Genomic DNA, 26,367 nt, shown 5'->3' with positions numbered 1-26,367 from the left:
TGTCCATAGATGCAAAAGACTATGCTCCTCCTCCTGTCGATTTTGAACAGACTCCATGAATCTTTCATGGCCGATTTAATGTCAAACAGCAAAAACACGGTGCTTCTCCCGGCTGCTTGCATTGTCGTTGGAGGTGTCTGGCTTGGTTACTTAAGACCGTTGTATTGAATTACTTTGCACTGAATACAAAGTCCTGGGCTAGAGGGGTCTTTGGCCTGATCCAGCAGACCTCTTCTCACGATCTTACATCGTTTTGCAGGTATCACAAACTGATATGGGGTCCTCACAGAATGGCATCTGATGGGGATCTTTCGGGGGTACTCATTGCCGGTGGCGAAAATGGAAACATCATTTTGTATGACCCAGCTAAAATATTGGCAGGTGAAGAGGAAGTTGTGATTGCACAGAAAGACAAGCACACGGGGCCTGTTAGAGCTCTGGATGTCAACCTCTTCCAGGTTAGATCTTTCTTTCTGCACGTTAATCATGGTGCCTAATATAGCAGCACTTGAGATGATATTCAGTCCTTATTGCATGGGCCTGATTGTGTGTTCTCTGTTTTATAGACAAACCTAGTTGCCTCTGGTGCAAATGAGTCTGAGATCTACATATGGGACTTGAACAATTTTGCAACGCCTATGACTCCAGGAGCCAAGACTCAGGTACAAGACACATACGGTATTTTTTGCACCATAACACTCACTTTTTTCCTCCTAGAAAGTAAGGGGAAATGTCTGTGCGTGTTATGGAACGAATGCCTGCGGGTGGGGGGATCTGCTGCAGTCGTGAGCAGAGGATCCATGGTTCCCCTTCCTTCCCTCCTCCGTGGTTACAAAGCATGGATCCTCAGGATTTTTGCATTGGGCTACTCCAAACTCACTGTCAGATCACATGTCTGTGGCCACAGCATGAACAACAAAAATCATATATCCACTATTTCGTTTAGAATATTTTTTTTCTTGTTTTTCTCCTCTAAAAACTACGTGCGTGTTATGGTATGGTGCGTGTTATAGAGCGAAAAATACGGGTATTTTCCCCAGGTCTTAAATCCATTTGATTGGCTGGTGAGAGAATGAGGCAATTGTCATCTTACAGTCTGTTTATGATTGGGGATGGGGAGTCTGTGGTCCCCCAGGCATCGTCAAACTCAAACTCCCATCAGCCCCTGCTAGTGGGGCAAATGATCCGGTGATGGAGGTTGGGTGTCCAGTTACATTTGGAGATTTACAGGTTCTCCTCCCCTACTTAAGATACTTTTGGTGGAAGGGAACATCTTAGAATCCTGTAAAGCTTTTTGAGAAACCTGTAATTGTGTGATGATATATCCTTCTGAAAAGTGCTTGGAGATTGTAGAGATGAACGGATTAACCATGAAACTTAGGGTAGCTGACTGCTTTATTGAGTAAATGACAGGCTAAAATTATTACTGATTTATGTGTGTGTAAACTTGAGTTGAGCCTCAGGTACAACTCATTTAAAGTGAGAACTAAGGATAATAGGTTAAACTAGTGTTTCCCAGCCTTGGGTCTCCAGGTGTTTTTGGGACTACAACTACCATCATCCCTGACCACTGGTCTTGCTAGCTAGGGATGATGGGAGTTGTAGTCCAAAAACACCTGGAGACCCAAGGTTGGGAAACAGTTTTTATTGTCATTTTCAATGGAGGTCTGCCAAGTTTTTGAAGAGCTTAATAATAAGAAAGGTCTGCCAGACGTTGCATATTTTAGTGCCGTAGAATGAGAAACTGATGATGGGTTCTGTTTCCAACAGCCTCCTGAAGACATAAGCTGCATTGCTTGGAACAGGCAAGTCCAGCATATCTTGGCTTCTGCAAGCCCTAGTGGCCGTGCTACAGTGTGGGATCTCAGGAAGAATGAACCTATCATCAAAGTCAGCGACCACAGTAACCGGGTAACCATTCAGCCAGTTTGTTGTAGGCACTCACGCTAGTCGAGTATTTGTTAAGGCTGGTTGAAAATTTCCTTCTGAGGTGTGGGCATCTGTCTTCCTTCCCCATGTTCGTAGAGGAAGTGTAGGGAGCCTTGGGCCCAGAGGCTACATGTGGCCCCCAAGCCTCTCTACCTGGCCTTTGGGGGTTTCTCCAGGCCCTGCCCCAGGCTCTGCTTCTTCTGAGTGTTTCTGCCTTGATTAAATTTGTCCTGGAACTCCTACAGTGCCTCTTGCTTGTCTGGATGGAGGATAGAGTGTATCAAAACTAGCTTAAGGTAAAGACAAAGGGACCCCTGACCATTAGGTCCAGTCGTGACCGACTCTGGGGTTGCGACGCTCATCTCGCTTTATTGGCCAAGGGAGCCGGCGTACAGCTTCCAGGTCATGTGGCCAGCACGTCTAAGCTGCTTCTGGCAAACCAGAGCAGTGCACGGAAACGCTGTTTACCTTCCCGCTGGAGTGGTACCTATTTATCTACTTGCACTTTGATGTGCTTTCGAACTGCTAGGCTGGCAGGAGCAGGGACTGAGAAACCGCTGACCTTCTGATCGGCAAGTCCTAGGCTCTGTGGTTTAACTCACAGCGCCACCCGCGTCCCTGAGTATATCAAAACTAGCTTAGTGCCCTGTTAAATTTCAGATTCCTTGCCCCCACCCACTTCTGCCTCTGGAACCTCCCACCACTGGCATGTCCTTCCCCCTTCCCAGGTTGCTCAGAAAATAATGAGCTGCAAAAAAGATTCCTCTCACCTGACATAGAGTGACAACATGGAAATGGTTTTATCGTTGTATTTTCCCCTTGGGAGGAGTAACCCTGAAGGTCAGCCCAAAAAGACTGAAAATGATAAAAGTTAATGAAGCGCTCTACTTGTTGTGAGCATTGCACAATCTTTCTGCTCCCCCACCTCTTGTACAGGGAAAAATCCTGTAAATTGGGCCTATACACATGTGGCAGGGAGTGTGAATTGTCTGTGTTTTCTTACATGCATGGAGAGGGGGGGTGCATGCCTGTTCTCTCCATCTTTGGCCTGTTCAGGTTGAGAGCTGGCCCATTCATAAATACAGTATGGATGAGTCGCAGGCCCTGCTTGCAGGTCTCCCAAAGGGATCTGCTTGGCTCCAGTGAGAACAGGATGCTGGACTAGACGGGCCATTGGCTGTACTTGCAAAATTAGGGTAAAGGGAAGTGGGACCCACTGCAAAATGTTGCAATGCATCCTGTGCTAATACAGGGACATGAGCGTGCTTGTATGGTATGTCTGCATCTGGTTTGGGAGCGACCAACCACATGGGCAAAAGCTTTTACATGTGCCCAGCCCAGTGCAGAGGCAGAGGTAAGCAGCACTGGCAGAGAGCTGTGCAAAGGAGGTCTTGGATAGAAGGCAGCGGTCTGGTTTCTTTTAAGCCTGCTTGATCTTGCTACTGAGAGCACTGGTTGTACAATTTCAGATGCACTGCTCAGGGCTGGCCTGGCATCCTGATGTCGCTACACAAATGGTTCTGGCTTCGGAAGACGACAGGCTGCCTGTAATCCAGATGTGGGACCTCCGATTTGCATCTTCTCCGCTTCGTGTTCTAGAAAGCCATGCAAGGTATGTGCATATTTTGGGTCTCTCGCAGATCTGACTGGCTGCGTGGTTGACAGACGTTGAAAATGCTAATGACATCCTCCTTCACTGCTAGCAGCAGTTTGCTATGTGGATTTTGCTATGTCCCCACAAAAACAGACTGCTTAGCAAAAACGATTGAATACTTACGCATTGCTAAATCAACAGGGAGAGTAAGAGGAAACACCTTACAAAAAGGTAATAAGGAATGGACTATCTTTAAAGAATCTCTTAAAATCTTATGTGGAGAAGGTAGATCTCCTGACAGACAGTGAATAAATCTAGAAATAAAGAGAATATAATGAACTTAGCTTGGAAAATATTTGGAAGAATCGAACATCCAAAATGAAATGAGTGCAGATTAAATAAATGTAAACTAGCACGATGAGAATGGTTGGAGGTCAATTCATGGTAGGTGTGTTCATGTTGGGTATGTATATAGGTCATGTATGTTTTGTAGGTATGTATGTTTTGTATTGTTTGATATATGTATTGTATTGCATGTTTATAGATTCCGATGTACAATAAATGTATTTAAATATTTTCTAAAAATAAAAATAAAAAATACTGCAGGTATTTCAGAGTTTGTTTTCAACTTTTACAAAGGCTTCATTGGTTGCAACTTCTTTCACAGGGGCATTTTGACAATAGCTTGGAGTATGGCGGATCCCGAACTGTTGCTGAGCTGTGGAAAGGATGCTAAAATTCTTTGCTCCAATCCAAACACAGGAGAGGTACTGATTGAACACTTGCTTGCAAGCTTTTGAAATGGAGAGACATTTCTTGTTTGGCTATTGCAAAAAGAGTGCACAAACTTTGCACTCGGAGCAGCAGAACGAGGCAGGATTAGCTTTTGTCTCCAAACTAGCTTTCTGGATGTGGCTGGGTGGTCCTTCTTAAGCCGTTTAGGTCTCTGCCATTTTTATTGTAATATGTTTGGTTTTGGATACAGGTGTTGTATGAGCTTCCGACCAGCACCCAGTGGTGCTTTGACGTCCAGTGGTGTCCCAGGAACCCTGCTCTTCTCTCTGCTGCTTCTTTTGATGGGAGGATCAGCGTTTACTCGATCATGGGGGGAAGCACTGACAGCCTGAGACAGAAGCAAGCAGACAAGGTATTTAAAACAAAACACTGTGTATCAAATTGACGGAAGACAGATGTTTGCAATGCATGATGAAATACTTCTTAAAATACTGTTGGGATGTCTGTACACAAGCCGTGACTGTTATCCTGAGAGGAGTCCTATTTGTAGGGTTAAAGAGAGAGAGAAAATCGTTTGGTGGCACCTTGGAGCTAACTTTTTAGAACGTTTTTATTATAAAATGGTGGTGTCAGGGAACTGCCATCAGAGGGAAGAGGAGAGGTAAGACGCTCCAGTGATGCAGGGGAGGGAACTAGCAAGGAGAGAGAGAGAGAGCTTCCTCGGGGGAAGGGAATCCAGGGGACACCAGGGAGAAAGGGGAAGCTGAGAGTACGGCGGAGGGGAGGCTCCGAGACTCTTCCAGTGAAATCAGCGGAGAGAGCACAGGACCTCCGCTTGGCACGCCCATGCTGCGCAGAAGGCTTCCACGCAGAGAATCTAGGAGGAGACTTGGAGTCAAGCAACTTTTATGTTGGAAGAAATTTAGGTCACGCCCACTGACGGATTCTGCCAGTGACTAAGACAGTCGCGTTTCAAGGGCTGTCAAACCAGGGAAAGTTTTAGCTATACGACTAGCTTGGAGCAGTTTGCAGTTTACGCACAAGCAACCCCAATTCCCATTATAGGTGGGGTGTTGTATGTTGCTATGAAGCTGTGCTTCCTGCTTGCCAAAGAGAACGATCATGTTCTTTTTTGTATGGACAGATGAGATATTGACAGGAAATGTTTGCAGCTCAGATGGGATCCTAATCCACCCCCTGAATATACAAACAAATTAAACTCCAAAAAGCAAACCCAAGAATTGATAACTGGTTGGGTAAACAGGAGTGGTGATAATGCGCATGAGTTTTAGACCCATCTGTCTTTCTCTTTCTCTCTCTCCTTTTTGAAAGCTCTCATCCTCCTTTGGTAATCTCGATCCATTTGGAACAGGGCAGACACTTCCTCCATTGCAGCTCCCACAGCAGACCACTCCACAGAGCAGAATCCTGCCCTTGAAGAAGCCACCCAAGTGGATTCGCCGACCTGTCGGTGCATCTTTTTCAGTAAGTGGACTCCTAATTGCACTCTAATGGCGTGGGCTGTTTAACCCTTCTGCTGCGTTGCCTGTTCTATGAATGTGTTGTTCTGCTCCTTTGTGAAGTTTAAAATCGAGGATATGCGGTATATCACGTTCCCCTTGTGATGAAGTAATCACACAACCGGCACTCGGTATAATGTGTCTGTGGTGTTAAGCCCCGTTCAAAATACTGCCGTGAAATTAGATCTTCAGCTGACAGAGTGTGATAGATTTGCTAGGGACAAACAATTATAGGAAGAGCGTCTGCTTTCATCTGTCTCTTGGTTCAGAAAAAGGTTCAGAAAAAGCTCACCACTGGCGAGGTGTTGTTACTTCTTTTATTATTAGTTCTACATCTTTTACGAGAATGGGGTAAATATATCGATTAACTAAGCCCCAAAATATGTCACTTAATCCCTATACTTTCTCATGGTGGAGAGTTCGTGTGTGTGTGTTTTTAAGCTATGTACTCAAAATTGTGACATGGCTCCAATGGCTCTGCTTTCCCTCCCCTAGTTAAGAGACTAGGAGCTCCTTATAGGTGTGTGCCCTTTTCCCCATGCAAACTCTGCCCATTTTAGCAATAAATAAGGGGTGGGGAATCTTAGGTCCAGGGCCCAAATGTGACCCTCCAGGCTTCTCTGCCTGCTCCTCCAAATTCTTCCCAGGATACACCTTTCACCAATCCTGCTTTCCATCCTCCTTTTTGCCTAGCTAGAATGTGTCCTTGAATTTTGGTCATGCCTCTTGTCTGGATTGAGGACAAGGAGAGGTACATGTAGAAACCAGGTAAAACTTGTACCTGTTGCTCTGCCTACGAGGACCTTCTGGCGGTTCCCTCACTGCGAGAAGCCAAGTTACAGGGAACCAGGCAGAGGGCCTTCTCGGTAGTGGCGCCCGCCCTGTGGAACACCCTCCCACCAGATGTCAAAGAGAATAACAACTACAGTGGTGCCCCGCAAGACGGAAAACTCGCTAGACGAAAGAGTTTTCCATTTTGGAGTTGCTTCGCAAAACAAATTTCCTATGGGCTTGCTTCGCAAGACGACAATGTCTTGCGAGTTCCTGCTGGTTCTGTTTTCCTCCCCCCCCCTTTTTCTAAGCCGCTAAGCCGCTTATCAGCTGATCCGATCAGCAGATAAGCTGCTAATAGCGCTAATCCGTCAATGGGCTTGCTTCGCAAGACGAAAAAACCGCTAGACGAAGAGAATCATAGAACAGATTCTTTTCGTCTTGCGAGGCACCACTGTACCAGACTTTTAGAAGACATCTGAAGGCAGCCCTGTTTAGGGAAGCTTTTAATGTTTGATGTATTACGGTATTTTAATATTTTTTTGGAAGCCGCCCAGAGTGGCTGGGGAAGACAAGATAAATAATATATTATTATTATTACCTTAGGCTCAGTCTACCACAGGGCATGTGGCCCCTGGATTCTTTCCCTTGAGCCAAAAGTGGCTCCCCATCCCTGGCACAGCATCTTCACAAATCTACACTGCAACGTTAGTTTGCAACTCGCCCACCCCTCTCAAACGTCTGCTTTAAAGCAAACCTCAGATCTTCAGAACGTTCTTTTCTTTTGAGCGTGCATATTAAAACTAAGCATGGATCTTGATGGTAATGGATTTGAAACTCTTCCCTAAACCGTATCTGCTCTGCCCTTGAATTCCAGTTTGGCGGAAAGCTAGTTACCTTTGAGAATAGCAAGCCCCAGCAGCAAGGAGCAGAGCACCCTCAGCATCACTACCACGTCTACGTCAGCCAAGTTGTCACCGAAAAGGAATTCCTGAGCCGCTCCGATCAGCTGCAGGAGGCTGTGCAGGCAGAAGCGTTTGTCAACTATTGCCAGAAGAAAATTGATGCTGCCAAGAATGACTTTGAGAGGAACGTGTGGTCTTTCTTAAAGGTAATCTTAGATTTTGACTGTGCATTAGTAGCCCCCGGTCACCTTAAAAACCAATTTGCTAGTAATGACCACAAACTTGGATGCCTTTAGAAGAGGACTAGACAAATTTGTGCACGATAAGGCTATCAGTGGCTACAAGCCAAAATGGCTATATTCCACCTCTACTGTCACAGGTGCTATGCTTCTGAATCTCAAGTAGATCTCGGCGAAAGAAGAATGGAGGATGAAATTAATGGACTATGCAGAACTAGATAAACTAACAGGAAGGATTAGAAAACTGCGGGACCAGAAATTTGCAGAAGACTGGTGTAAATTTACAGGTTATTTGAAAAGTAATTGTGATGATCAGACTACGTTTGTAGGTTTGCAAGAAGTTTTGTGAGGTGAATTATTGGAACTATTGCAAAAATGGATAAAAGGGAGGGTGGTTAGTTAAGATAATTAAAGGCAATATGAATTTAAGAAATGCATAAGAAGTGGTTAAAACGGTGGAGCATCAGAGGTGCTGATGGAAGTCCAAAAAAAAGATTGTATAAGTGGTGAAGTTTTGTGGTATGTATTATAATTTATATGTTAAAATTAATAAAAAATATTATATATAAAAAAAGAATCTCAAGTAGAGGGAGTGCTGTTGCACACAGGTCCTGCTTCTGGGCTTCTGGCTGGCCAATGTGAGAATAGGATGCTAGACCAGATGTTGGCCTTTGGCCTGATCCGGCAGAGCTGTTCTTCTGCCATGTTTTTGCTTGGCAACACCGTCAATGGTGAGAGATGATGGGAGTTGTAGTCCACCCACATCTGGAAGGCACAATGTTGGCTCTCCCTGCCTTTTAGCTTGGACTGCCGTCAAAACGCACAATTCTTTGTACCTCTCTGCTTAATGCTCCATTGCAGTCCTTCCTCCTTGCAGAGATACAAGGGGCGTCAGGGTTTCGTTAGCATCTTGCTGCAAATTCACCAGGTTTGCTTTGCGACTGTTAATTGTACAGAGTGGGAGGTGCAGGATGGAAGACATTGGGGGAAAGGGAATAAAAATGAAACCTCTGTTTTCTACAACGCTTCCTTTTTCCTAACATTTTTTTAAAAAGGTGCATTTTGAAGAGGATTCACGTGGCAAATGCTTGGAACTCCTGGGCTTCAGGAAAGATGACCTACGAAAAAAGGTAAATGCTAATGCTAATGCTAATAATAATAATAATAATAATAATAATAATAATAATAATAATAATTGTACACCACCCCAGGCACAATGTTTTTTTATGAAGCTGTAGGCATGGTCAGTCATCAATAATTCTGTGTATAGAACTGGATGGCTGGCACCTCATTGGCTTTTAATGGAATTGGTTTATTGTGTTGTTATGTGTTGTAAACAGCCTTGGGGTTTTTAATGTAGGGTATTGTTTTTTAAAAAATTAAATAGAAATGAACTAAAAGGTTTTCATTATACAGAGGTGGTTGAGTCTCGAATGTACCTTATTACCCTGCTCATTCATATCATTTGCTTTCTCTTGACAAGTAAAGGCCAGATTGACACACTAAATAGAAATAGCCTTTAAAAATATGTGTGCCAGTCTTTGAAACAGCTTTTAAAAATACTAGATTGACATGTGATAGAATAGGTCCTTCAATAAGCAGAGGAAAGTGTTGCAGAAAAAGAGAGTTGTCAGTTAGGAGCATTGAAGGTTTCAGGGGTTCCCCTCCAAGATAATCCATAATTCTTTTTCCTTCCCTTCAGATTTCTTTAGCTTTCCATAAAGAGAGTCTTCATGGTAGAGAACCAGAAGAGGTAAGGAAACAAATGCAAGGTTTTATTATGCAAATGGGATGGAGTTTGGAACTTAGCTCACTTTTCCTGCAACATCCTTTCCTTGGCAGCCTAGTATTTGCTCAAAAAGACATGAATAAGCCAAGCTTGCCGTCATGTTAACCTGCATTTTACAAGTGGCACTTCGGGTAGTAAAGGGTCATATTAATTGCAGAATAAATCTTCAGCCTTTTTTAAAAAGACTGTGCAGGAGTTATTTGCTTTTTTCATTACTCCAATTAACCCAGTTCACAGGAGATAAATCCACCTTGACCCAAGTCTTTATGGTTTGCCTCCCTTCCTCCTTCTCCCCATTAATGTTCTTTACAATTCTGATGTGGCCTCTGCGGCAGCATTTTATGTTGTTGTTGGGCGTCTTGACAGTGTAATAATACATCTCACTAACCTTCCCTACTTTCTCTGGAAAGAGTTATTGCACATTGTCTCCACAGAGCCAGTGCTTTCCCCCCCTGAGTTCTGAATCTATAATGTTTAAAAGGTCCTGGAAACCTTTGAAGAATGAAGGCCATAGATCTCTCCGAAATCCTGGCTTGAGAGGAACAGGAACTGCAGTGCTGCTGCAGCTTTGTATACTGAGGGAAGGCGGGGGGAATAGCGAAGCTTTGTAAATTCAGGAACTACTTTTCCAGCAGGGTTGGAAGCAGACAGTGGATCAGAATATAATCAAGGAAATCACTTTAGATTTGGGCAAGCCAAGGGCCTATACATAGTGCCTAATATAACCAGCTTTCCCAGCATTTATAAACAGCCTCAAACCCTTGAAAATCTTTCTCTAAGTGTTTTGTTGCTGCAGCACCTCCACATGACACAAACATAGCCTGAATAGGGAGCTGTGTGTTCATTCGCTAAGAGCTTTGCTTACTAATGACTTCCTGGTGTTTCTTTTCCTTATGCCTCGAGTCCATTTGCTCCTCAATCTTAATCCCAGTCCTCTGTTTTCCTGCATCACTTTCCTCCTTCTCTCTTTCCCCTCTCTAGTCCACTCTCCCCTTCCCGTTCAATGTTCTAATTCGCCTCCCCTTTAAAGCATCTGTAGCACCTCATTTCTGCAGCCGTACGTTATTTATTCATCTCTCTGTGTCTCTTTTGTGCCTAAAGGCACCTGGGGCAGCTCATTAGAAAGTTATTTTGAAAACCAAATGTAGCTAAAATGCCGCAAGATAAATAAGTGAAAGTGAGCAATAAAGGCTTGTAAAACCATAATAGGAGGAAGCTCTCACAAACCAATGCAGGCGAAGAAAAGCAGTTGCAAAAAGCCCATGGAAATGAGATGGTCTTTACAAGCCATCAACACCAAGAGGGGGGAGCAGGGAAGTTTTGGACCTGCCAAGGGGCCACCACTGAGAAGGCCCTGCATTGCGTACGCTCCCACCGAACTTTAGACGGTAAGGGATGTGGAGCAGGGCCTCTGCTGACGATCTTAACAGTCAGGCAGAATAATGTTGGGTTAAGGAAACACAATTCCAGCCTGTATCAAGAACTAAGAGCCAGCCTGTATCAAGAACTTGAGAGCCAGTGTGGTGTAGTGGTTAAGAGCAGTAGTCTCGTAATCTGGGGAACCGGGTTCGCGTCTCCGCTCCTCCACATGCAGCTGCTGGGTGACCTTGGGCCAGTCACACTTCTCTGAAGTCTCTCAGCCCCACTCACCTCACAGAGTGTTTGTTGTGGGGGAGGAAGGGAAAGGAGAATGTTAGCCACTTTGAGACTCCTTAAAGGGAGTGAAAGGCGGGATATCAAATCCAAACTCCTCCTCCTCCATCTAGGATCTTAGGCAGACCCACATAGTTTTGTTCTGATCACAGTTTTCATAACATTGACACTTTCGACACTGAGTGAAAGTGTCAGCAAAGTTGATGTTTGTCTGTGATGGCAGGCATCCCAAGCAAGCCTGCAAATTATTTCTCTCTCCAGATAACAAGGGATAGTATCTTGCCAGCTACTAATGGTCGTGCAGTTTCTGCTGAACTTTCTGGTTCATAGCACAGGGTTTCCCGTAAGGAAATAACATGCATTCTGCCACTAAGCTACCCTCCTTATCTTGAGTATTATTTTTTTTATCCCTGACTGTCGCTTCTGTGAGCTTGCCTTCTACCCATTCCTTGTCTGTGTGTGGGTTGAAAATATCCTCCTATCTGAGAGTCAGTGTAGTCTAGTGGTTAGAGTGCTGGAACAGGGTCCGGGAGAGCAGGATTCAGCCACAAAGCTTACTGTGTGACCTTGGGACAGTCACTGCTTGCAGCCCAGCCCACCACACAGGGCTGTTGTGAAAATAAAATGGAGAAGGGAAGAACCTTTCCCCCTGTTTTAAAGGTCCTTAGAGAAAAGGTGGCGTATAATTGCAGAAATAAATACAATACGGTTGGATATTTTGACAAACGTTTATTAACAGGGCGTGAGATGATTTGGAAAGGAAAGCCGAGAAAGAAGCCGCCTTTTTGTCTTTAATTGGGTGCACAGGTTTATACTAACAATGGGAACTGTTTGGTGCTGGCTCTAACTGCTTTGGTGTCTTTCTCTCTGCCTAAAACCTTTGAAAACATCCTTTCCTCTTCTGTGGGAAAGAATTTAGAGGAATCTGACCAGCCAGTGCAGAGTGATGGCGAAGAAGGTGTGGCTGCTCAGGATCAGCTCTTGGGAGAGGTATTCATTCTCTTCTGTACTAAACATTGGGTGCTTGGTTGCTGACTCCCAACTATTCTGTTTGCTCTGAAATATTCATATCCCGTACACTCATAGACAGGAGACTGAGTGGGGCAGGGGTGGGGAGTCTCAGGCCCCATAGGGCTGAATGTGACCCTCTAGACCTTGTTGGAATTCCCTCTAGGCTATACCCCTTCTCCAATCATACCCTCCTTGAGTGTTTTCCCCCATACTGGAATTTGTCCCTGAACTCTGATAACACCTCCTGCTTGCATTAGAATGGAGGATAGAAGTGGACGAGAGATGTCTCTGTGTAGAAACCAGTATACATGTGTAAAATTTACATGAATTGCCCTGCCCACTTTTGCCTCTGGTCGTGCCCAGCACTTGCTCTGCACACTCTTGCCTCTGCCCCCCAAGAAGGGTTGTGGGGCTACCTTTGAAGGTGACCTGGAAACTACAACTAATCCAGAATGCGGCAGCTAGACTGGTGACTGGGAGCGGCTGCCGAGACCACGTAACACTGGTCTTGAAAGACCTACATGGGCTCCCAATACGTTTCTGAGCACAATTCAAAGTGTTGGTGCTGACTTTTAAAGCCCTAAATGGCCTCAGTCCAGTATACCTGAAGGAGCGTCTCCACCCCCATCGTTCTGCCCGGACACTGAGGTCCCGTGCTGAGGGCTTTCTGGCAGTTCCCTCGCTGCGAGAAGCCAGGTTACAGGGAACCAGGCAGAGGGCCTTCTCGGTAGTGGCACCTGCCCTGTGGAACACCCTCCCACCAGATGTCAAAGAGAAAAATAACTACCAAACTTTTAGAAGACATCTGAAGGCAGCCCTGTTTAGGGAAGCTTTTAATGTTTAATAGGTTATTGTATTTTAGTGTTCTGTTGGAAGCCGCCCAGAGTGGCTGGGGAAACCCAGCAGATGGGCGGGGTATAAATAATAAACTATTATTATTATTATTATTATTATTAATTATTATTACTACCATAGGCTGACAAAGGTCCACCATCCCTGTAGAAGGATGTGAGTGCAAGGCTGTGCATTTTCTGCACTAAAAATTACCCAGATTCTCTTGCACCAACGAGGGAAAAGAAAGAGTCAAAGTTTGCAGCTTGAGTAAATGCAACCATTAACCCAGGTTACCGTATTTTTCACTCTATAGGACGCACTTTTTCCCCTTCAAAAATGAAGGGGAAATGTGTGTGCGTCCTATGGAGCGAAGACGCCGTAGCCCCGCGACCCTCTCCTGGCTGGAGAGGTGAAGCGCAGCTATGGCAGGAGCCTCTACAGCCCCACGTCACCTCTCCAGCCGGGAGAGCGCACGCGGGGCTAAAGAAGCACCCCGCGACCCTCTCCTGGCTGGGGAGCTGACGCGCGACTATAGAGGCTCCTGCCGTAGCTGCGCGTCACCTCTCCAGCTGGGAGAGGGTCGCGGGAGGCTGCTTTAGCCCCGCGCGCGCTCTCCCGGCTGGGGAGGTGAAGCGCGGCTATGGCAGGAGCCTCTACAGCCCCATGTCACCTCTCCAGCCGGGAGAGCGCGCGCGGGGCTAAAGCAACCCCCGCGACCCTCTCCTGGCTGGAGAGGTGATGCGTGGCTATGGCAGGAGCCTCTCCGCTGCGCCTTTCCGCTGCTCCCTGACCTGCTCTTTGGGGCTGGTGGTGGGCTTCCCCCCCCCCAGCCCCAAAGAGCAGGTCGAAAGGAACCTGAAGCCTGGAGAGCGAGAGGGATCAGTGCACACCGACCCCTCTCGCTCTCCAGGCTTCCAAGGTAGCCGCCTGAACGCACCTTAAACGACACCTTGTTTTAGAGCAGGAAAACAAGAGGGGGAAAGTTCTCCCCCTCTCTGTGCAGCGCCTCCTGCCGCTTCACTGAAGGGGCGCTGGGCAGAGAGGGGGAGATTTTTTCCCCCTTGTTCTCCCCCCTCTAAAACAAAGTGCGTCCTATTGTCCGGTGCGTCCAATGGTGCGAAAAATACGGTATATGTTTTTCCTGTGAAGGCTAGGCACTGGTTCTTCCCCCTGTTGCACAGTACAGCTTCTTAACTTTCTTTTGATAGGCCTTCAGAGCTGACATGCACCAGGGGGCAGCAATGCCTGGAAACCTTTTTTTTAGGACGCCCACTTCCTAACTCCCCATTGCTTGTGGGGAGGATGGAGGTGCCTGGGAAAGAAGCATAAATTTCCAAAGCTGCTCAGTCTTGGGAAGGAGGCCAGTGGCTTTGGATATACGAGCCCCATGCATACTACATGGGCTTTCACTGCTAATGGTGAACAGAGCAGAAGAGCAATAGGTTTGGGTTTCACTTTGTCTGCCATTAGCATAACCAGGAATGTATAGGCTACATTAAATACGCTGAAAGATTTTACTCAGATTAGCATCATCCCGTCTACAAGGATGCTACCCCTCCCGCAAGGCAAATGCAGACTTCCTTTCCATTTTGCCCTCTGGGCTTTGGAGTGTTCTGATGCACGTTATAAAGCTGGAATATACAAATTGTATTACTCAGTTGTACATACTGTCCTTCAAGAGGCCTGCCTTTTGAAGTCACTGGGCATTTTGCCAATTGCATTAGAAATGGACAGTTCGATAGATCTCTCAACCACAGTGGTTTGTTATTTGGGCATTTCATCTGAATGACGTAGCGCCCAATCCTGTGCCTGTTGACTCGAAAGTAAGACCCATTGAGTTCAGCGGATCTTACTCCCAATAAAGGGTGCATAGGGTTGCAGTCCTAAATACGCACAGTTTTGTCACCAGGTTGGGATTCCCCCCCCCCCCATCAGATTGCGGCAGGATAAAAGAAATTTTGTTGACACAACACTTTGTGATATATGTGCAGCCATAATAATGCTCTTCTTTAATAAGTTAGCAGCCTTTTAGGAAAATGACGGTACAAAAGCATATCAGTATATCTTTGTTTTCTCAGTTATGGATTAATGTAAATACAGTATCAAATCCACTCTAAAATCACGTTCGTTTCTGCCTATTAGAGTAAAAAAGATGAGACTGCCACTCCGCCATCTGCAGATGAAACATTTAACATTTCCGTCACTGGAGGTAAGGAAAAAATGCCCACATTTTGTACAGAAGATCCGGGGTTTTTTAACTTGGCTAAACATGAACCTTTCTCAGTTCTTTGTTAGGCTGCTGTGATCATGATAAGTGAGTTTCTTTCTTTTCCTTGTTGCAGATATAGACGGCTTGATCACTCAGGCTTTGCTGACGGGGAACTTTGAAAGCGCCGTTGACCTCTGCCTCCACGACAATCGCATGGCTGATGCCATTATACTAGCTATAGCCGGTGGCCAGGAACTGCTGTCCAGAACCCAGGAGAAGTACTTTGCAAAGACACGAGGCAAAATTACCAGGGTACGCAGGCTTTTAAACTGGAAACGTGGGTAAAATATGGGCTCACAACCTCATCCTTTATTCAGAAGACCAGGCAGGCTTCTGGAAGGATCAGATAATCCATGCATCAAGTAAACAGGTATAATAGATGCATAGTAACGTGAGAGCAGTTTGTGGGGAAGAATCAGTAGTGAATTTGAAGCCGTCGCTTATATAACAGGGCTGATCGCAAGTGGACTGTTGGCTGGCAGGTCCCCTCTGTGGCCATTCCCCTTAAACACAATTAATATTGATTTCAGTATAACCTTTAATTGTAATTAAGTTAGGAGACAGGGAACTCACGGTAGGGCATAAAATCCTTCCTCCTGCTTCCAGTTTCTTTAACAATGGTTGATGGATCAGCCTTGCATGGGTACCAGCCCAATATTAGATAATGGAGGTTCTACATCATAAATGAAAATTCTCAGATACAGCTAACATGTAGAATTGCCCAATTCTGTCTAGAGCAGTGTTTCCCAACCTTTTTTGGGCAAAGGCACACTTGTTTCATGAAAAAAATCTCGAGGCACACCACCATTACAGCCCCGTGACGTCAGCGCGCAGCGTCATGCCGGGAGGGACATGAATTGCTAGCAAATTACATAATCACCTCCTTGAGGGCTGGCTCATCTTCTCCGAAGGCAGAACCGGCGCGGATGCAGCATTGCAAAAATAAAAAACCCCCGACGCAGCCCTACCTGGGGGGCAGCCTCCACCTCCACCGCTCCGCCTCCGCGGGGATCCCCGGGCTCCATCCTGCCGCCCGATCTCTGCGGGGGCGCAGGCAGGCTGCGCGGGGTCTGCGCGGAAGAGCCCCTGCCCGCCCAGCCGCCGCCACTGCGCTCATTCCATGGCCGGGAGAAGAGCGCTTCAAACAAAACGCCCGGCCCGCCAGGCCACGCTGGTAAACGTAGTTCGCGCACTCCGCGCGGGCGCGGAGCCCAAGGGCGAGGGGACTACGGATCCCGGCAGCCCCTGCGCCGGGGACGGAGGGGGAGAGGCCGGGTGCAGGGATGGAGGGATGGGTGGGCGAGCGAGTGAGTGAGTGGCAGCCGCCAAGCCTTGGCCGAGAGCCAGGAAGGGCCTCCCTGGAGGAGGAGGAGGGAGGCGCAGAGCGGGAGGGAGGGAGGGAACCCCAGGGGTCATCTAGTGACGGCGCCCCAATCGAAAATTTGACTTAAAAATCTTTCGAATTTTTTAATTTTTCCCGCGGCACACCAGGCAACATCTCGCGGCACACTAGTGTGCCGCGGAACAGTGGTTGGGAAACACTGGTCTAGAGCTGCAGCATTTAATTGATTGCATTAATCAATGGGAAAACTTCTGATAGTCCTTTAAGAAGTGTCCTCGATTAAGCAGGCAGCAGTTCTTTAAGAAGCCAAAGAAACACAAGGGCTTATACAAACGGCAAATGGCGTTTCGCCTTTCTCTTGCACACAGGAGGAATGCCTCTTGCACACCTGTTTTATAGCAGTCATCATAGTACACCATCTACAAACAAAGTGCACTTCTCGTTTCTGAAGTCCGGCTTAGATTTCATGCAATTGACTAAGAAGCGTATAATTAATCAGGCTGAAGTCCTGGTCCTGTCATGACATTTTTCTTGCGTTCTCTTATATTGAGCTAGAACAGGATAAGACTAAATTATATTGACTTGATCGCTGGATGAAAAAGAGAACACCGCCCCCCCCCTTTTCTTCCAAGGTGGTGTTACTCCTTGGTAAGCCACTCTCAACCAACAACCCCCCTCCCATCTCCTACTTGCCCCTTAGATTTGACTGTTGTGATGCTTTTCACTTGGTTCCAGCCTCAACTTTGGCAGTCTTTGTGTTTCTATATGCCATCTGTTTTGCATTTTGTGAGAACCATTTTTCTCTCTTGCTTTGATCCCCAGTGTCCTCCTACAGTTTTCTGGCCATCAGCCAGAGCAGAGATATCTGGGGATTTGTGTTCATATGTTCACGGGTTACTTTCCTGAGTTCAGCAGGAGTTGTTCTTTTCTAATGGCCCAATTTCTGCCATAGGCTTCTGCTGGTTTGTACTTGACATTCTCCGTTGCCAGCAGAGCTCATTCCCTTCTTCACCTCGCCCTTCATTTTCCTTGAGGCTGTCAGGCAACTGGAGCAGCAAATGAGGCAGGGCCTTAAAAAGCAATGGAAAACATTCCATTTAGTTTTCCTACATCTTCTGTGATGAAAAGGCTGTATAAGCACTTAACACTTGACTTGTGGCACCCTTGCTGATAAGATTGACTGCTGCTGGGTTAAAGTATTCTGCGAACATTAGTGACCAGCAAGCTAATGGTGCAGTCAGCCAAGAAAATCCCCTGGTGCACACAGAAAGATGATTTCAGACTTTACCTTTACAGCGAGAATTGGGCCAACATGGAAAAGGTAAAGGGACCCCTGACCATTAGGTCCAGTCACAGACGACTCTGGGGTTGCAGCGCTCATCTCGCTTTACTGGCCGAGGGAGCCGGCGTTTGTCCGCAGACAGTTTTTCCGGGTCATGTGGCCAGCATGACTAAGCTGTATCTGGCGAAACCAGAGCAGCGCACGGAAACACCGTTTACCTTCCTGCCGGAGCGGTACCTGTTTATCTACTTGCACTTTGTGCTTTCGAACTTCTAGGTTGGCAGGAACTGGGACCGAGCAACGGGAGCTCACCGCATCGCAGGGATTCGAACTGCCGACCTTCTGATCGGCAACTCCTAGGCTCTGTGGTTTAACCCACAGCACCACCCGCATCCCATTCTCGCTGTACTTTTTATTAAAACAGAATAAAACATACACTGCCCATGCTGATGTTCTGGCAAGAATGGGGGGGGGGTGCCCACGCTTCTGTTGTTTGTCCTATGCTGTGGACATTTTTGAGAGGGCAACAGCAGTAACCAAGAGCTCTTGGCAGAAACTGTTTTGCTCTGTTTTTAGTGGCCCAGGGCTTAAATCTCTATCCACTTCTGCAGTAGCAGAGGCTTGTGGATCTGCCAGACCCAGAGGTGGGCTGTGTGTTTTAGAAATGGACCCTGGGGTCAGTCTTTCTTGCGACTGTGCAAAGTGAGATTTCCCCAAACACTTTCTTTTCTTTTTTTCAGATGGAGCCAAGCTCCCCTCCTAAACCAGCTTCTTTTTTCAGTTGCCTTGTTTACTTTCTCAAGTGTCCTATCAATCTGTCCCACTTGACAGCTGTTCATGCCTCCTCATGATTGAAGTTTCCCTTGTTTGTCCCCACAAACAAGGGAGTTATAGCCAGGTTCCTTTGGCTGTAACTCAAAAATAAATCAGTCCTCCGGGAGACGATGATAAGCAATTTAGGCACAGCTTTAGGCATTCAAGTTCCTGAATTAGATTACCAGGATCCTGAAACTTCTAGTGATAAGACAAATGGTGCAGTTAATTGTGGCAGTCTTTGTACACCCCTTGGTTTCTGGAACCAGATAGGTTGATGAATAAAACATTTGATGGTGCCGACTAGGCAGAGATTAACAGGTGCAAAGTTACCTGTAAGCCACAAAGGTATACTGCACTTCTGGTGTTCTCCCTACTTCTTCTCATACTCTTGTTATTTCATAGATCTAGTTCTTCCTCTTGGTCCTCCCCCTACAATGTTAGATGTGCCATCTTCCAACCTGTCAAATGCCTCTGTTGTTGGGGTCTTGCTTAGCGTGTGTCTGATGTCTACGCCAGGGGTCAGCAAACTTTCTGCAGGGGGCCGGTCCACTGTCCCTCAGACCTTGTGGGGGGCCGGACTATATTTGGGGGGGAATTCCCCCAACGACTCTCCCCCCCCTTCTGCACAGCACCAGATGAGCCCCAGTGGCTGCTTACCTGTGCCTTGCGAGCGGTAGGGGCTGGTGGCAGCAGACAGCGGAGGGACAATGAGTGGCGCGAAAGGGCTGGCTCTGGAGAGGGGCTGCTTAAAATGGCACTCAGCCAACCGCAGCTCAACAAAGCCCAGCCCCCTTCCTCCTCTAGGCAGGGTGGGGAGGAGGGAGGGAGGAGGTGTTGCCATGGTGTGTGGGGGGGAATGGTGCAGCCTTAACGATCAGAATCTCCATGTGGCGATTCTTGAACCGTCTGCGGGCCAGATCCAGAAGGCAATTAGGCCAGATCCAGATCCCGGGCCTTAGTTTGCTGACCCATGGTCTGCGCTATAAAATCCCGGGGGCTTAAATGTTTGTGGATGCGGTGAAGTAACACAGGAGGAGGTAGTGCAGTGCGCAGGCACCAATGTCCTGCGCTCATTGCACCTTCACCGTGTCCGAAGCTGCTGAGAGCAGAAGAAAGAGATCATATTGTTAAATTGTAATTGAGGATGTAGTAAGGGAGAAGAGCTGTAGGGAGATTAAGATCTGTGAACCGCAGGCAGGAAATGGGGGAGAACATTTTTATTTATCTGTTTCTCAAGCGCTGGATGCACTGTTACAAACTGAGACAGGAAGGCTAGGAGCTGAATGGCACCTTAAACCTTGTTTATGGGCACAACAACGGACTATCTAAGCACGCTTTTTTAACAGCAAGAATATAAAGCTGAAAATGAATGAACTTCAGCTAAAATCTTGCATTCGTTTTTCACATGGTCCAGTCCTCATCTGAAGACTGCAAAAAAGAGCAAAGCCTTTCTTTCCCTGCTAATATTATTCAGAGGGTCTCTTCTCCAGTCTTCAGAGAGTAGCTAGAAGTGGGGAGGCAGAAAAAGGGCCTCCTTTCCTTCTGCTCTGCAGTTTTAATCTGAAATCTTCAGCGCAGTACTGCACCCAGAGCTCAGAAACTGCTCAAGCTAATGAAATTCCTTGTCACAAAACGCACCTAGAACAATGGGAGTTTTGAATGCTGGTTAGATGTGATTATCAGGCAGAGGGTTGTGGATGAGTCATCTGACTAGTCTATGACTTCCCTTACCTGATAATCTATTTTTCTATGTGGAAGAAACATTCAGTCAAACAAGCCTCCACCTTCATTCTGTGGTGGTACATTCCGGGTTTCTCATCCGTCGTTTGTGAGAACTAGGCCTCAGAAAGAGGAAACCTTCAAAATGCTGTAGAGAAAGAAGTGGTTAGGGAGGATGTAGTTATTGGGTAGGGAGGAATTTGGAGTGTATGATCTTACACCCCAAGTTGGGATAATCACATTTTAATGTTCCTATATGTGAATCAAACCAAAAACAATTTCCTGTAGGCAGGGGGAAACTAGCACAACTGAAGTGGCTGGACTAAGACCTTTCTCCCTTATGTGCTAGTTTTCTACTTGCAAGGCTTTTTAAAAAATAGGAGAGACATTCCAGAAATGTGATTCCCACCCCTGCAACCTGCAGTATAAAGTAATATTTTCTATTTTACCACCACATCCTGCTGCATGTGTAGATTAGCTAACTACAGATTTTGCTTGTACAAAACCATGACACAAGATTACTGTAGCGTAGTAGTAACCAGTGAACAGTGTGCATGTCTTTAGATCCTGTTTTTAAAGCAAGCTTTTGCAGAACCGCTTTACTCTCTTGGCTAGGATGCTCAATCGGTAAATGCACAACATTAGAACAGGGCAGTCTTAATACACTTATTTGTTCTCTGCCTTTTCTTCTCAGCTCATCACTGCAGTTGTGACCAAGAACTGGAAGGAGATTGTCCAGTCTTGCGACCTGCAAAACTGGAGGGAAGCTTTAGCTGCCGTGTTGACTTACGCAAGGCCAGATGAATTTGCTGCTCTCTGTGGTGAGGAAACTAGACACAGATGAAGGTGTTGGGTTACTCTTTAATTAAAATGCAACGTATCTTTTTTATAGCTTGCATTTTCCTTCACTGAAATAAAATATGAACACATCTCATTTAGTAAGCAATTAAGCACACAGGATTATTATTATTATTATTTAAAGCATTTTTACCTTACCTTTCATCTGAAAAAGGTTTCCATAGCAGCTCCTAAAATATCAATGAAAAGACTGAGCAAACTTGCAGGCTTACATTCTTAAAAGGCACAGCACAAAAGGAAAAGGGGATTTGGAGGGATGAGGCAGGGAAGCAAACTCAAGCACTAATTCTTACAGAAAAAGTTATTATAACCACCAGCTGGAATGGATCAAATGACAGCATGGCTTTAGTAGCCTCCATTTCCTGGTTCCTATAATCATAGGTTTTTCATGATGTCTAGAATGGGCAGCTAAGATTAGCACCAACCATAACTTTGCCAGACTTGAATGTCGTAGCAAATGGTGACTAGAGATAACCAGCAAAAGGAAGAGGGAATGTGCCCTTGGCACATTCTGGTCGTTTGGAATGCGACATCTGAACTAGACATTCGTACATTTTTAACAGCGCAGGTTTTAATTGCATGGATTCAAATATGCACTCTTTTCCTTCTAATTCCTAGATTTGTTGGGCTCTAGACTTGAAAGCGAAGGTGACAGCCATCTGCAGACTCAGGCTTGCCTATGTTACATTTGTGCTGGAAATGTAGAAAAGCTGGTTGCCTGCTGGACTAAAGCTCAAGATGGAAGCACCCCGCTTTCCCTTCAGGTAGCTCTTCGTTAACTAGTTCCCTTTTGGGTCTGGTCCCCAGTGAGATAACACGACACCTTTAAACTTTATATGAAATTCTACTGGTAAAAAAAAGGGACCCACATGCAGATAGAAACTCTTTAATCCAAACTGGCCTGCTTCCCGCTTAACTATTTTCTTTCTCCCCGTAGGACCTCATTGAGAAAGTGGTTATCCTGCGCAAGGCGGTGCAGCAGACACAAGTGGCCGACGCCAGCACAGTCGGGGCTCTCTTGGCCGACAAGATGAGCCAGTATGCCAACCTCCTGGCTTCGCAGGGCAGCACCGCTGCAGCTTTAGCTTTCCTTCCCGAGAACACCAACCAGGTAAATGACAACCATATGTCAGGAGTGCTCTGATGGTGTTTCCTGCTTGGCAGGGGGTTGGACTCAATGGCCCTTGTGGTCTCTTCCAACTCTATGATTCTATGGGCTTGGCTTTTGTTTCCCTCCCTTGCCTTAACACTAGATTGGCCTTTGCTAACCTAGCGCCCTCCAGATACTGTGGAGTGCAGTAACGCATCAGCCCCAGACCTTGAAGGCAACTGAAGAACTTCAGCTGGTCCAAAATTCAGCTGGGCTTTCACTTACCATCTAGGTAACCCTGTTTTTAAACAGCCATGTTGATTTCCAGTTTGTTTCCAGGTCCGATTCAAGATGCTCACATTAGGTTAAAGCCCTAAACTGCTTGCACCCCAAATACCTGAAAGTTTACTTTCTGGAGGGGGGCGGATTCTTGGTAGTTCCACTGCCCTCAGAAGTTTGAGGGTCTTCTGGGAGAAGGTGCTCTCTGTGGCAGCCCCCAAGCTGTGGAATTCCCTCCTCGCAGAGGTTCATTTGGCACCTTCATTATGTAATAATAATAATAATAATTTTTTTTATTTATTCCCCTGCCAGAGCCGGGCTCAGGGCGGCTAACACCAGCAAAATTACAATAAATATAATAGGGGGGGGGGACCCAATTTAAAATACAGGTTAAAATGCAATTTAAAATGCAGCCTCATTTTAAAAGTAGTCCATGGATCAAAACCGTAAGGGGAGGGAAACATAAGGGTCAGACTGAGTCCTAACCAAAGGCCAGGCGGAACAGCTCTGTCTTGCAGGCCCTGCGGAAAGATGTCAGGTCCCGCCGGGCCCTAGTCTCTTGTGACAGAGCGTTCCACCAAGTCGGGGCCAGTACTGAAAAGGCCCTGGCCCTAGCTGAGACCAGTCTAACCACCTTGCAGCTTGGGATCTCCAAAGTGTTGTAGTTTCCGTCTGCTTCTTAATTTTTTTCATCTATATCCCACCTTTCCTCCAATGAGCTTAAGGAGGCATATATGGTTCGCCTTCCTGTTTTACCTACACAACAACCCTGCCAGGTGGGTCAGTGCGCGTCTGGCCTGAGGTCACCCAGTGAGCGTCATGGCTGAGTGGGGATTTGAACTCTGGTCCCGTATGTCTCAGTCCAACACTCTAACCCAGTCACCCCCAAACTCGGCCCTCCAGATGTTTTGGGACTACAACTCCCATCATCCCTAGCTAACAGGACCAGTGGTCAGGGATGATGGCATTTGATGCCCAAGAGAGATTTGTATATACATTGGGACCTGCCCTATTCTCTTGATTGCCATCTGTTTTCAATCTTGTATTTTTAAATAGCCGTGACCCACCCAGGGGCATAAAAAATATAATGATGGTGATGGAGAATGGATAAATGAGTGGTTGAACATTGTAGGGCCCAGTTAGGCCAGGACAGGAATGACTGAGTGGAAATTCCTTGTTGGTTCAGTTCTTCTGGCTTTGGAGCAGGAGCTATGAAGAAGAGCTGTGTTGAAGCTCCCCAACATCTCCTGTCTGCCTGCAAGATGCGGAACACCCCTCATCTTGCAAAGATTAGATATATTTGTGTGTCTCCTTGGGTCCCTGCTTCAGCATAAGCGAAAAATTATTCCGCTGCTGCAGTAACTCGAGTCCTCGTGCCTTCTCACGACTCTATTCTCCTGCCACCTTCTGTGTCGAATAACGAATGCACCAGTTCTCTTGATTGGATCCCGCTTGCTTGTGGGGTGTATGTGTGCAATTCCTTGTGGTTTCTTTCCTCTTTGCAGCCAAACATCATCTTGTTGCGGGAAAGGATTTGTAGAGCTCAAGGAGAGCTTTCCCGGGCCCCAGAAGCACCAAAGGTACCTTACGAAAGACAGCCTGCAGCACCCAGGGGGAGAGTTGGACCTGCGGCTGGCCAGGCGCAGATGCCACAAGTCCCAGCCCAGCAATACTATCACCAGGTAACGGACACCTTCAGCAACCACACTTCAGCATCTGTGGACACCCAGCTTTGCTGCAGCATCGTTCTGCCTAATGTTCTGAGCATTCAGCGCCTGCAGTGTCTGTATGCAGTGCCTCTTGCAAGTCTTTCCAGCAGCAGCTTCTGCGTGTGCTTTTTGCAGTTTGTACACGTGCTTTTCTGAAAAGCGATCATGGGAATCTTGCGAGCCAGCCTGCCTGAGTGTTCGTTTTGATGCCACGCAAGCTTTTGCTGATGTGAAATGCTCTTTTAAATGCCGAGTGTTGGAGCCTTAAATCCTGCTTGGGATATTTCCGCCTGCTTTGTTTTCTCCTCGCCCTCCACCACCCTTTGTGTTGCTTTAATTCCCTGTGCAGATAATGAATTTGGGGCATGTTTTGCCACTACCCTTTCAGCTTGAAATAAGCTGGATATTTTGCTCCAAGGCTTATGGCTCCTCAGCCTTTTGATATATTTGCCAGACAGCTATGATAGCAGACTTAAAACACAAGTTAGGGCAGGCTTGTAAATACAGTGTTGTCTGGGTGGTCTGTAGTGAGCAAGCATCTTCTCCAGGTGACCAAGCCTAGAAGTGTTTATAAGCTAAAAGAAAAGAAAATGTTTTATTTGACGCAACAAATGACAAGTATAAATGTTTGTGGAGAGGTGGCTCCTGAACGATTTTATAGCTTAGAAGCAGCCTATTTGCAAGGCTGTTCTTACGGATAGAGAGCATGAAACTTGCGCATCGTTGTTCTCTTGCCTCTAACGCACCAGGAGAGACCAGCACCAGAGGATGTGTCCCCCCCTGGCAGTTGTCTTTGGGATGTGCACATTTTTCTCTTTTAAGCACACATGTTGTTGGCACACATCTGTCTCAGAATGGAGTGTGCCCCCGGGGGGTGAAGTTGGAACCGCTGTAATAGCAGCACCAGAGTGACTTCCCCGGACACACTGCCTGGGCATTGGGTAAAGAGGTCCTGGGCTGCCCAGACGACAAGACCCTCCTCTCAGCCTTGCTGATGTGGGCCAAAGGAAAGTGGAATGGTATATTGTAAATGGGAATGGCTCACTATGTCTGTGAAGACAAGTTCTGGACAGGCTCAAGAGTAAGTGCAGATTTCACCCCATTTTCTGATGTGAAAGGCAAAGCACAAATCAATCTCTGTATGTGGCTGAGTCTTAAATGCAGGCAGAAGCTGCTGTGCTCTTTGGGTCTTGCTCCTTTCCTTTGTGTATCTTAATTACATAATACCATGTATTGATTCTGCAAAGAACATAATGTGTCTTACTCCTGTCTTGATTTTGTAATATCATCAGGCCTTTTGTTTGTGCGACAGCACTCCTTGGCACAGAGTTCCAGCACCTCTTTTTTTGCTGCCCATAGCAGCCATTTTGTGCTGGCACCCATGGCACTCATCAATATAAGCACGGGCACCTCGTGTTTTTTTTAACAAGAACATAAAAGCGCTGCATGGCATTATCCCAACCCAGCAGCTTCAATAGCCACAGAGCAGTCTGGTGCCCACGCTGAGTTTTGTATGGCCAGGTGTGCTCTGTATGTTTGTGTGTCCTCCACCCTCAGTCCACGTTCTCCACTTGTATGCTCTGGGAGTTCCTATCTTCCACATTGCTCTCTGTCGGTTCCTGCATTTTAAAACAATCCCGGCAATCGAGTATTAGACAAGCAGCACTTGGCACTGAGACTGCAGCTTGTTAGGGATGCAAAACATGCCAAATAAAAGCATCCTAGTCAATCCAACAGCACTAACCAGGTGAAATCTAAATCACCGCTGTGCATTCGCTGCCTTCTTCCCCTTCGCTGCTTCTCTTTCCCCTTGCTGCCTTGTCTTGGCTGCTTGGCTCCTAAGAATACAGTGATTGAGGTCTTAAACAATCATAACTGTTAAGTAGCATGGCAAATAGGGGGTTGGCATTGTTTGGTGTGGGCATTTTTTGAGCATTCTGGCTGTTTGACTCCCTTTCGGACTTTTTCTTCTTCTTTTTTCATTTCGTTTTATTTTTCCATGATTGGTATCTCTCTGTTCAAT

At 46.4% G+C, this 26,367-nt stretch overlaps 1 protein-coding gene across 31 annotated transcripts in view; it reads left to right on the top strand.

The window, feature by feature from the left end:
* Nucleotides 1-26,367, top strand: part of SEC31A (SEC31 homolog A, COPII coat complex component) — a 62,843-nt gene that overhangs the window by 14,833 nt on the left and 21,643 nt on the right. For 22 of the 31 annotated variants that reach the window (XR_014530076.1, XM_083520480.1, XM_083520486.1 and 19 more), the window contains 17 exons: nt 260-458; nt 567-662; nt 1,771-1,911; nt 3,399-3,541; nt 4,191-4,290; nt 4,509-4,670; nt 5,591-5,743; nt 7,427-7,660; nt 8,749-8,823; nt 9,396-9,446; nt 12,048-12,125; nt 15,123-15,189; nt 15,323-15,501; nt 21,103-21,229; nt 21,885-22,030; nt 22,204-22,377; nt 24,141-24,317. Coding sequence is in view for 30 of the 31 variants with exons in the window: in XM_083520480.1 (XP_083376606.1) it covers nt 260-458; nt 567-662; nt 1,771-1,911; nt 3,399-3,541; nt 4,191-4,290; nt 4,509-4,670; nt 5,591-5,743; nt 7,427-7,660; nt 8,749-8,823; nt 9,396-9,446; nt 12,048-12,125; nt 15,123-15,189; nt 15,323-15,501; nt 21,103-21,229; nt 21,885-22,030; nt 22,204-22,377; nt 24,141-24,317 (2,302 nt within the window). In the remaining variant the exon portion in view is untranslated. The remainder of the gene's footprint in view (nt 1-259; nt 459-566; nt 663-1,770; nt 1,912-3,398; nt 3,542-4,190; nt 4,291-4,508; nt 4,671-5,590; nt 5,744-7,426; nt 7,661-8,748; nt 8,824-9,395; nt 9,447-12,047; nt 12,126-15,122; nt 15,190-15,322; nt 15,502-21,102; nt 21,230-21,884; nt 22,031-22,203; nt 22,378-24,140; nt 24,318-26,367) is intronic. The other 9 variants (XM_083520490.1, XM_083520478.1, XM_083520492.1 and 6 more) reach the window with 1 other exon arrangement.

Source organism: Podarcis liolepis, assembly GCF_965112155.1.
Source record: "Podarcis liolepis genome assembly, chromosome: 9".
NCBI classification, from domain to species: Eukaryota; Metazoa; Chordata; class Lepidosauria; order Squamata; family Lacertidae; genus Podarcis; species Podarcis liolepis.
This window is presented reverse-complemented; position numbering and strand designations above follow the sequence as displayed.